This window comes from Cucurbita maxima, unplaced genomic scaffold (assembly GCF_002738345.1).
Source record: "Cucurbita maxima cultivar Rimu unplaced genomic scaffold, Cmax_1.0 Cma_Scf00018, whole genome shotgun sequence".
Classification (NCBI taxonomy): domain Eukaryota; kingdom Viridiplantae; phylum Streptophyta; class Magnoliopsida; order Cucurbitales; family Cucurbitaceae; genus Cucurbita; species Cucurbita maxima.
In genome coordinates this window covers 2,654,411-2,666,151 of record NW_019272034.1, presented here as the reverse complement: position 1 = coordinate 2,666,151, position 11,741 = coordinate 2,654,411, and the positions used below count along the sequence as shown (strand labels likewise).

Sequence of the window (11,741 nt, the reverse complement as noted above, 5' to 3'; positions counted from 1 at the left end):
AAAAAAAAAAAAAAAAAAAAAAAAAAGTGAATAGAAGGTTCTTACATGCTGGAGACGCTTGAAACAGAGGCACAAAAGCAATCCACCACTCCGCCAATGGAAATCGTTAGCATCGATAACTTTATCGGAAAAATCGCCACCCTTGAAGGAAGTTTAGGGGATCCGTAGTTCATTTTCTTCCACACATCCGCCACGCTCGATTAAACCCAAAGAGGAATCGAGAAGCGAAGGAAGACGCAGCGATTCAACCCTAACAAGAAGGATGGAGATTACAGAGAGAAGGCTTCAGCTCGAATCAGGGACGAACACAGCATAGGAGGAAGATAGATACGCGGCAACCGTCTTTTCTTTTTCTTCATTTGGTATTTAGGTTTTTATTTATTTATTTATTTATTTTATAATTGAATTAAATACAGGGTTTATTTATTTATTTATTTAAATGTAGTTAAATAAAAACAACAATTATTATAATTAAGATATATATCTTTTGACTAATTTTTAAAAAATATAAATAGTTTTTTAAAAACAAATTTGATTTTTAATCACTATTTTTGCCTAAATTTATTTATTTATTTTATCAATATGTTAAAAAATCAAACCAAATTTTAAAAATAAAAATAATTAATTTTTTATTTTTAAAATTGAGACAAACATAATTTTAAAAATAAAATAAGTTTTGTAAGAGAAAATATATATATTATCTATTTTAAGGATAAGGCGGGAAAATAACGGTATCTAATTTGGCAGTTGGAAAGAGAAGAATGAGATGGCGAGGTATTGGGAATTTTGCGACAGCCAAGAACGAAGAGAGAAAATAGCCGAAAATGGAGGCGAATGCAAGATGAGCGTATAAATTGATTTTGATCTCCACCATTTTTTTTTGTTCCGGTGGAGGTCTCGGAGATCCGGTGCTCTCGCGTTCACACACCGGAACCGGACATTATTATTATTGTAATTCCCTTTTCTCAACTTTTCGAGGGCAAGGACGATTCAATCCCATCTCCATCCGGTCCTCCGCCCGGAGCTTGTTCTTCGCCAATCCCATCGATTTGGGATTCTCTCCTTGCCCAACGGATGAAATTTGTTGTTTTTAGGGAAAATTTTGGGATTTCCTTCCACTAATGGCGATGGTATCCCGCCAAGTGGTGCCGGTGTGTGGAACTTTGTGTTTCTTTTGCCCTGCTTTGAGTACCAGGTCCAGGCAGCCCATTAAGCGCTACAAGAAGCTGCTTGCTGATATCTTTCCTCGCTCCCAGGTTCTTCTCTGTTTTAAATTACCAACTGATTTTTCAATCGTTGTGTTTGTTGCTCAAGGGAACTCTGGCTGATTGGTTGAGTTTTACGTGCACCTGCTAGTTTTGTTTTAACATGGCTGCATGTTTTATGTTATAATCATTTGTTCTATTCTTGTACTATGTTCGTCCTATTCAGTTATCCATGTTGGATTTGACGTAACAACATATCTTTGTGGATGATTAACAATGTTACATCGCGCTTAGATTTCTACATTAAGGGCCAAACTTGATGTTCAATGGAAGTTATGTTCTAAAGTGGAGGGCCAGAATTGAAAAGATTTTAAGTTTCAGGAATCAAAATCAATATTTTTAGTCTCTTAAGGGCCAAAGTAGAACATGAACGAAAGTTGAGGGTATTTATTTGTAGAAAAATACATGATTCCAAATATTTCTTTGTTATCATCACCTTTAGTAATTGCATAGAGGATTCCACAAAATTTTAAAAATGCCCCAGATCTATTTTCAAGGCTTTTTCAGGAAGCTCATCTCTCACATCTACACTGACTTGAAATTCATACGTTTCTCATAGGCTATCTGGTGAAAATATTCTTACACTACACAAACATCGTCGAGCGAGTGATCCAGAATTGTTTACTTGAAACATATATGACCATGATCTAACTTGAATATATGATACTACGCAAAATATTTCTTGTTGGTTTACTCCATGATTCATGGACACCAAATATTTCAATTTTATTTGTATCGTTCTCTCCCTTATGTAGCAGTCAGCCATATAGCTATTTACATAGGCATTTTTACCTTTAAGCCTCACCTCACGTTGTGCTGCTTAGTACTCTTTGTTCGGAGTCTAACTTTTTTCCTTGCCCATGTAGCTAGAAACACGTGTTGGTGTTTTTTTTTTTTTTTTTTTTTTTTGTGTCTGAAAGAACTATATGTTCAAAAATCTATTTTAGATTCTGAGAATTCAGTTTTGATATTGAACCTTCTCTTCCTGTTATGGCAGGAAGAGGAACCCAATGACAGGAAGATTGGAAAATTATGTGAATATGCAGCAAAAAATCCTTTTCGGGTTCCCAAGGTGCCACTTACCTGAATTTTATTTTCACTAATATCTTGGAACCATGTTCTTGGATTATTCTGACAGCATCTTATTTTCCATAAAAAGAATTTATAACACTTCATCTCACTTATCTAGAGACGAAGATGATATGTAGCAATTACTGTGTAGATTGAACTGCTATTGATAAAAAGGTTATGGAATCGTCTAATATGGAGGACGGTGCAGAACTTCATTGATATAAATCAAGCATGGCAGATTTCTCCATCCTCTTATGTTTTTCTTCCTTGAGAAACCATATGATAGAAGAGTTGATAATTTGAGGGTCTGCAGGAAACTTAATTCTACTGTTTACTTAGCCTTGTTAAACGTTTGATTTGGATACTCTTGTTTTGCCTTTCTTCGCATTAAATGTAGTTCCTGATATCAGAGGTTAGGCATTTTTTTTTTTGTGCAAGTTATTCTTAATATTTTCGGCATGCTTCAGCTGTTTTTTAAACAAAAAATGAAACTTTTCATGTAATAAATGGAAAAAAAAAAAAAAAAAAAACTAATACTCAAAGGATACGAACTCCACGAGAGAGTGAAACAAGAAGAAAAAAAGACAAATGAAAAATAAAATACTCCTTTTGCAATGGAACGAGCTAAAAAGCATTCTCTTCATCTGTTTTTCATTATGATATATTAATTGCTTTGCCCCTCGAGCGTGGAGGCCATAGTAATTTCATGGTTTGTATTTATAACACCTTAGTTCTTCCTCTTATTCATTGATTCTTTCATGAGATTTTAATATTCTTTTTTGCAGATCACAACTAGTCTTGAGCAGAGATTTTACAAGGAATTGAGAAATGAGCAATTGCACTCTGTTAAAGTCATCATATGTATCTACAGAAAGCTGTTATTTTCATGTAAAGAGCAAATGTGAGTTCCTTATTTAATTTTGTAATGGCCCAAATATTTGAACATTAGTATCATTTTCCTGGATCTTTATGAGATCCCTATACACATGCATTACGAAAGCTAGATTTGATAGAGTGGTTCAATTTATACATGCTTACATCTCAGTCATATCAATGACTTTTTGAAGCAACTAAAACCTATTCATGAAATTGACATGAAATCAGTATTCGCACAAGTATTTAGGTATTTGTCTTTTTGTATATGCTTATAAACATGCCCCAGTAACTTGTCTTTTTTGGAAGGCTTGTTAACCAGAGACTTCTAGATTACCTTGAGCTCTAGTCTTTAGGAATTACTTTGGTCTATGAATAAATGGTTGTACTTTGGTTACTCTTGAGTTTTTCTTTTTGCATTACGTCGTATCCAATGCTACTTATTAGACCTGGATTTGGACCAACTAGCCTTCTAATAGAATTGAGGTAGTCATCTCTTTGGGTTATAACGGCACTACCGATAGTGATATGCAGGACAAGAGAACAATATTTATCTTGAATGATCACAAGGCAATTTAATTGTATTCCACCATCACATTTATTTTTAATCTTCCAGGTTTTACCATAATCCATCACTAATCAAGAAGAAATGAATTAAGTTTCCAAATGGTATAGGAAATAATTTTTTTTTTTCAACGATTAATTTGATTGAATTATTTTGACACCTGGCTCCCCTTTTTGTAGTATAGATAGATAATGGATGGAGTTATGCATGTGTAAATCTTTTGCATTTCTTAATGGCCTCGAGTGTCTTTCTTGCACAGGCCTTTTCCTTGTCATTGGATTTCAAATCAAACCGTTTTGTGTAATTTCATTTATTTATTAAAATCTTGTGAAACATATGTAAAATGAAATTGTATAGAAGTTTTATAAATCAATTATAACTTTTTAGCCATATGAGACTGTAAATTAAGTTACTGTTCTTCAGAATGAATTTTCTGGAAACCTTTTGCGATATATGGAGAATTCATGGTGGATAATAAACATGCTTATTGATTTTTGATGTGTCCTAACCTTAAAATGTACTACTTACATGCATATGAAAGTTGTAATCGGCATACATAACTATTGCAGGCCTCTGTTTGCAAGTAGTTTGCTTGCCATCATCCACATTCTACTAGATCAAGCACGACATGATGAAATGAGAATTTTAGGATGCCAAGCTCTCTTTGATTTTGTTAATCAGCAGGTAAGGGTTCCCAGTATGGTATGCTTACTTTTTAGAATTTTGTTTGGTCTATTTTTTTTAAGGGTTACCAGTATGGTATATTTCAGCTTTTTACACTAATTCTTTGAAAATGTTCTTTATATTTATGTGCGTTTATACTATGTAGAGGGATAGCACCTATATGTTCAACTTAGATGGAATGATTCCCAAACTTTGCCTTCTAGCTCAAGAATTAGGAGAGGAAGGGAGAGAAAAACAGATGCGTTCTGCTAGCCTTCAAGCCCTCTCAGCTATGGTAATCTGCACTAAATTTATTCGGATGTATTGCTACGTATTTTATCTTTATGCACCTACTTCGTATGTTGACCTTTCAATGTGTTAGTAAACCAAAATATTTAGTTAACAGGCTTATATCAACACCACCTTTATTGATGATTTAATTTTTAATGAAGTATGTGGTACAAACCCCTGCTTAAACGAAACATTCAGTCTCTGGTTTTGATTCAATTGAGAAGACTTCAAGATATATTTAACGAGTTATCATAGATTCAGCCGAGATTTCTTTTGTCTGGGTGCTTCTTCGGTACTTCTTTAATAAACACTAACTTCCTCCATTAAATCTAATTTAAAGAAATTACTAATAATACACAATCACTCTAACTAATAGAATATTGAAGTACTTGATTATCCAAAGCTAAAATATATACTAACAAAACACATAATCAGGGTTAGGAATATAGCATTTCTGTTTGGATCAACCATCCCAAATTAAATTGAACTATAATTGCAACACGCTGTGGAAACACTGGAAATTCCAAGCTAGGTACTCGTGAATTGAATTTAAGCCCAAGTAAAGGTTGTGAGACCTGTCAAAGAGGCAAGTATATAAGGATGTATCTGGCAAGCTTGTTCCAGCCTTTACTCCTTCCAACTATGGTGTAAGAAGACCTAAATCTATTTTATTGAAGGGTTACTATGCTCAGAATGCGTGTGCTGCTGGTGGTTGATCATCTAAGTACATCCACTTCCAAATTCTAAAATGCCTATCACTTCGTCAGCAGTAGCTCACCTTTTAACAATTTTGAAACAGTGTGTTCATGTGCTTGTTTGGATGAAGCTCACAATCTGATGGGTAGATAGTGGTGGTTAACTATTTCCTCGAGACCTGTTTGGGATACCTTTCTTTAGGAAAATCACTTTGGAAATATGGGTGCATTGGACAGAATGCTGCTGGTATAACGCCTCATTTCATTCCTCCATCAAACATCCTAATTTCTAACTGTTGTGGGCAAATATTACCACCCTTTTTTGGGTATGATAGAACCCTTCTGCCAACTCAACTGTAGTGAGCCCAACAAAAGATTAAAGCCCAACAAGAAGAGATGTTCAGTTCGTCATTTCAAGACCCAGTATACTGGAAGTTGAGGCCTTATTGGCAGCAGTTCTTATTGAGTAGAGAGTAGTATTGGGACCTTTTTTGGTGCTGCAAGAAGTGGGACGTGTTTTTATAGACTAGAACTCTCTTTGACATCCCAAATACACCAAATTATCAATGTGTTTGCGATTGTGCATGGTATTTGGGGATAATCTGATTCCTTTATGACCTCTCACTCCAACTCACAGAGAATATAAAGCTTCTATTGGAGTCAATGGTCAGGCATGATAACTATAGCTTAACTTTTTTAGATGGAGAGTTAGATTTCCCCATCCAAGGACAGGGGCAACAACCACAAAAATCAACATGAGGATTTTTCTCCAGCCTCCTACAACAGTCCTTACTTTTCAGCTTGAGGAAAAGGTGCAAGTTTGGAATGCAAGTGCCACCTAACCAATTTATTTATTCGAGAAGGGGAAAGGAATGCGAAGACTGATTTTGTAGCAATTGTAGTTAAATTGTAGAGTTAAAAATATAGTTAAATTGTAGCAATTGTAGCTTCAAATTTTTAAGTTCAATTCGTAATTTCTTCAAAATAGAGAAATGCAGTAGGGAAGTTAGAGACTGATTTTGCAACTCAACTTCTTTAGTATATTGGAAGATAGAGTAGAAATATGATATTGAGAATGAAGCCCACAAACATTTCTTTCATAAGGCCATAGTACTTAACTGACTTAAGCCATGAAAAGGACATTTTGGATTAGAAAAGATGCCTTGGACTTGTCTTTGGGTTTCATTAAAGGAAGTAGTTGGGCGGACCAATTGTGCATCAGCAAAAACACAGCTACAAAGAAGTTCTTGATATAGTAGTGTGAAAGTGAAATTTTGGTTTGCAAAAATACCCTTTGAGGTCACCTCTCTGCTGTTGATCGAATAAGTTGGCCAGACCAGAACACTTGAATATCAGAACAAATACACCTGCATAATGAAAGAAAATTACATTTTAAAAAATTACTAAAAGAATTGGATTGTTGTCTGTTCAAATGGCAAAAAATCCATCACCTTCAATAGGGGGAGAGAGAGGCATTGAACTTGTATGCCCACCGTAAGAACATATTGTTGAGACACCGGGAGAACGTATTTACGGGCATTGTGAGAATAGATTGTTAAGAATACCCAAAAACAAATTCTTGTCCTGAACTAAATTTTTCTTTCCAATATCTGTTCTTATCATGTTTATTTAACTTTTAAATCGCATTTCTGAATATTTTCTTTCTTCTTAGTCTGGAAATAGTTTTCATATCCAAATGTTTCATCTGCAGGTTTGGTTTATGGGTGAATTTTCCAATATATCAGCAGAATTTGACAATGTAAGTTGCTTTGCATTTATCACATAATTATCATTTTCTCGCTCTATTTCCTGCCAATACCACAGCCCTTTTACCATTGGCTACTTAAATATTCCTCCATATTTATTCCCTGCTATGCCTTCCTTTGCAATTTTAAGATTAATATTAGCCGTCAAATTGAATGACCATGAGGAAGTATATGAATACTTTAGTGGTTATAGATTACATACAACCCCCTCCCTGTTCACCCCACTTTTTATGAAGGTTGATGCTGTAGATAATTTCCTTAGGGTTGTGGGTTGTGAGATGTATGTTGATCTCTGATTGATTTTCTTGTTTATCCAGATAATAACTTTATCATTTTTTATTATGTTGATGGTATAAACTTTCTAAAATTTTAGGTTATTTCTGTCGTGTTGGATAACTATGGAGACCTTAAGAGCACTTCCAATTCTTCAAATGGTGGGCAAGATAATCAGGATGCAAATTCTGAAATAGTTCCACTTACACACGAACAAATGGCAAGGTTTTCATCGTGGAGGATGATAGTAACTGAAAGAGGGGAATTGATTGTATCTCCGTAAGTTCTTCTCAGAACTACAATTCTATGCTTGTATAAACTTTCCAAGTCTTATCATTCTTATATCTAACAGAGAAGACGCAAAGAATCCAGAATTTTGGGCAAGGGTTTGCCTACATAACATTGCTAAGTTGGCTAAGGAAGCTACAACCATACGGCGTGTCTTGGAATCTTTCTTCCGTTACTTTGATACTGGCAATCTTTGGTCTCCAAAACTTGGGCTTGGTCTTTCTGTGTTGATAGATATGCAATTAATAATGGAGAATTTGGGTATTGTTCCCTTTAAGATTTTTTTAAAAGTTAGAGCCTTGGAGTTCTAAAGTACTTCTTCCTATATTTCTATAATTGTACCAGTGATTTTCATGAAGCTCATGTATTTTTTACAGGGCACAACTCACATTTCATGCTTGCAATTTTGATCAAGCACCTCGATCACAAGAATGTCCTACAAGATCCTACCATGCAGATTGACATTGTTAACATTGCCACCTCCCTTGCTCAGAAAACAAATGCCTCACCATCAGTAGCCATAATTGGTGCACTAAGTGATATGATGAGACATCTTCGAAAAAGTATACATTGCTCCCTTGATGATTCTAACTTGGGAGCCGAAGTTGTTGAGTGGAACCGAAAACACCAAGCATCAGTTGATGCATGCCTTGTGGAGTTGTCACTAAAGGTAATTTTGCTTTAATTTGTATTTCTCAGGATGCTCTTAATAATTTTGATGTGTGATTTATGTACACGGATGTGACTAATTTCATGGCATTACCTAGCTAGCAGTTTATATATGAAAGAGCAGTTGTCAGGCTGTAGTTACCCATCAAACCGGTAACTACAAATCCTTTACTGGTTTTGGGGTTTATACCGGGAAATGTCTATTTAATGCCAACGTTCTTCCGTTGTATCATTTATATGCAATACAGCTATAAAAATCACGAGTCGTTTCTGTTGACTTATGCATGCACACCATAAATGCCTGCAATTTAACTTAATTTTCTTATAAATCTTTCGAACTTCTTTACAATGTCGTGATGGATTTACTGTTGATTTTCCTGCAATGTTGTTTAGGTTGGAGATGCTGGTCTTATTCTAGACATGATGGCTGCAATGCTAGAAAACTTGTCGAATATTCCTGTAATGTCCAGAACATTAATTTCTACTGTCTACCGCACAGCTCAGATTGTGGCATCAATACCAAATCTTGTGTATCAAGATAAGGCAAGAGTACCTGTTCTTTATCTTCTTCCCTAAATTCTGTGAGATTGTGGTACGATCAAAGTCTCCACCGTTTTTTTTCTCTTTACCCCTGCTACCCCGCCATTTTAGACTTAAAATGTTTTGCAGGCTTTTCCCGAGGCATTATTCCATCAATTACTACTGGCAATGGTCTGCTCAGATCATGAAACTAGAATTGGTGCTCACCGCATATTTTCTGTTGTTCTCGTTCCATCATCCGTCTGCCCACGTCCTCATGCTTCTGTTCCCTACTCCAAAAAGCCTACTTATATTCAAAGGACACTCTCAAGAACTGTGTCAGTGTTCTCCTCTTCAGCGGCACTTTTTCAGAAAGTAAAAGTTGAGCCTCATTCACAAGAGAACATCTTTCAAAAGATGGATGAAAAACCTTTAACTAAACAGGTTTCAAAAGTTGATGGTGGCTCCATTTTAAACAGACTAAAGTCAAGTTACAGTCGGGTGTACACGGTAAAAAAGGATCCATCAATTTCAGCTATGGGTTCAGTTACAGAAGAAGGCCCAAAGATCAAAAATAGTACTACGATGAACAGACTGAAGTCTGGTTACAGCCGAGCTTATAGTATAAACAAGCCTACTACACCTAGTACGGTTGCGGATGAGAAACCTTTGACAAGTTCAGAAAAGGATCAGGTATGTATTTTGTTTTTATTTTTATTTTTATTTCTTCTTGTATTGTTTTATCATGGTCTAATATTATCATTTCCTTGACTTAAAACTTCAGACAACGTTCCTTAGGCTTAGCAGTCGCCAGATTACCAACCTTCTCTCATCATTATGGGCACAATCTATCTCTCCTCTCAATAAACCTGAAAACTTCGAAGCAATTGCTCATACTTATTGCCTTGTGTTGCTATTTGCACGGACTAAGGTAAAATTCGTTATTGTTTGTTTGATAATTATATTGAGTTAGTATATGTCTCACCTCATTTACCATGGAATTGAATCCACGTGAAAAAACTGGGACTGCCATACACTATACATTAGTAACTTACCTGTTCCACTTCAGCCAATGGAAGCAGTGGAATTTGTCCGATTTGGGCATTCGCCTGTAAGCATCCTTAATGACCCAACCATATGTACACTTGATGGATATTTTTGGAGTATTTAGCATCTTGAAAGTTATGATGAAATGCTCCCATATGTACACTTGATGGACTGGGTTATATATTTTGGTCCACCATTTTAGGAGTAACAATAGAAGTTCCCACAGATTTAGACATATGCAATCTGATAGCAAATGGATCTAAGAGGCTCTTGGACTCGTTCAAGTGATAGATTGGGTTTGTGGAACCAATGGGTCATTTGACTACTAAACTCCACACGAATTCTCTAACTACCTAGCATAGCTGATATAAAAAGTCGGACAATGCAACGGAAATATTTTTTTTATAGTTTCTCATATTCTAAATTCATATAAGATCAGCTCAGATTATGACTTTGATGGAGAGAATTGAAATCCTTGGTTTAAATTTCTCTTAGTTGTAAACTGTAACAAAGTTCTGACTGGAACATGTTACATTGAAAACTCAGCTTATCTTATTGGTCTTTGGGAATTATTGTCAATTTGATACTTAATTATCTGTCCAGTACCAACATATGAATATCCTTTTATAATTTCCTTATGATTTGCTGTTTTGATAGAACTCCAGTAACGAGACGCTTATTCGAAGTTTCCAGCTAGCATTTTCCTTGCGGAGCATTTCCCTTGCTGGAGGTAGAGAACCAGCTAAGCTTATTAAAATTATATTTCATTTCTACAGTTTCTGAAATCTTGCCACATTTATAATCCGAGACAAACATGAGCAAATACGAGAAGCTCGTCGTGGGGTCAAAACTTTGTGATGTCAGACCAGTTTTTTTGTTTTACATAGAAATTTTGTGGTAAACACTTGGAGCATAAGATGTTAGATTTTTCATCGTGTGTTCTTTTTATCTTAGATCCTCTAATTGTTAATCTTCTTGATTTGAATCCAGAAAACTGACTCCATAAAAACCAAATGCAAACTAGATGCAGCATCCTTGCAGAAGAAATAAGACATTTCTTTGTCTTTTATCCAAAAATAATAACTTTTTTTTTTTTCAGTTGATTGATCTGTTAAATTATTTATATTGATGGAAAGATATTTTTCTTCACTACTCATATGACCACTTTGAGTGGGCACCCAATAGGCCATCTCTACAACTAAAAGTGACTTTGACAAATTGCAGGGCAATTGCAACCATCACGTCGGAGGTCACTTTTTACTTTGGCAACGTCGATGATCATCTTCACGGCGAAAGCCTACAACATCGTGCCTCTTGCCCCTCGTGCTAAAGTTGCCCTTACAAGTGAAGTAGTATGTGCAAAAAAAATTAATTAATGGTTGTGACACGTAGCACTAATGTGTCTACTGCGTGGAACATGGATTTCAAAGAAAGTTGAGATTTTAGATTTCATGAGTAAAGTTCTTCTACTGATTTTTTACTTTTACCAGGTAGATCCATTTCTACAGTTGGTTGAGGATTGCAAGTTACAAGTTGCCAAAACAGGACAAGGCCATCCCAGACCAGTTTATGGATCTAAGGAAGACAATGAACATGCTATGAAGTCACTTTCAGTGGTCGATACAAGTGATAGCCAATCTAAAGAGTCATTTGCTAGGCTAATTTTGCAGACATTGCAAAATCTGTCAGAGGTAAGTTTATTTTATTCCTTCTTTTTTTTTTTTTTTTTTTTTTTACTGCAAAGAACATTATTTTT

General features: G+C 35.3%; 2 protein-coding genes across 2 annotated transcripts in view; one reads left to right on the top strand and one right to left on the bottom strand.

The window, feature by feature from the left end:
• The window catches only part of LOC111493424 (iron-sulfur assembly protein IscA-like 2, mitochondrial), a 3,344-nt gene extending 2,990 nt beyond the window's left edge, over positions 1-354 (bottom strand). Inside the window, exon 1 of the mRNA XM_023143136.1 lies at positions 46-354. The gene's annotated coding sequence lies outside the window, so the exon portion shown is untranslated. The remainder of the gene's footprint in view (positions 1-45) is intronic.
• A 400-nt stretch (positions 355-754) lies between these two features.
• The window catches only part of LOC111493382, a 13,148-nt gene continuing 2,161 nt past the window's right edge, over positions 755-11,741 (top strand). The window contains exons 1-15 of the mRNA XM_023143072.1: positions 755-1,256; positions 2,263-2,337; positions 3,122-3,237; positions 4,344-4,458; positions 4,604-4,732; positions 7,135-7,182; positions 7,563-7,741; positions 7,815-8,011; positions 8,128-8,420; positions 8,813-8,962; positions 9,089-9,631; positions 9,723-9,869; positions 10,643-10,715; positions 11,210-11,337; positions 11,476-11,676. Coding sequence (XP_022998840.1) covers positions 1,122-1,256; positions 2,263-2,337; positions 3,122-3,237; positions 4,344-4,458; positions 4,604-4,732; positions 7,135-7,182; positions 7,563-7,741; positions 7,815-8,011; positions 8,128-8,420; positions 8,813-8,962; positions 9,089-9,631; positions 9,723-9,869; positions 10,643-10,715; positions 11,210-11,337; positions 11,476-11,676 — 2,529 coding nt within the window. The 5' untranslated portion in view covers positions 755-1,121. The remainder of the gene's footprint in view (positions 1,257-2,262; positions 2,338-3,121; positions 3,238-4,343; positions 4,459-4,603; positions 4,733-7,134; positions 7,183-7,562; positions 7,742-7,814; positions 8,012-8,127; positions 8,421-8,812; positions 8,963-9,088; positions 9,632-9,722; positions 9,870-10,642; positions 10,716-11,209; positions 11,338-11,475; positions 11,677-11,741) is intronic.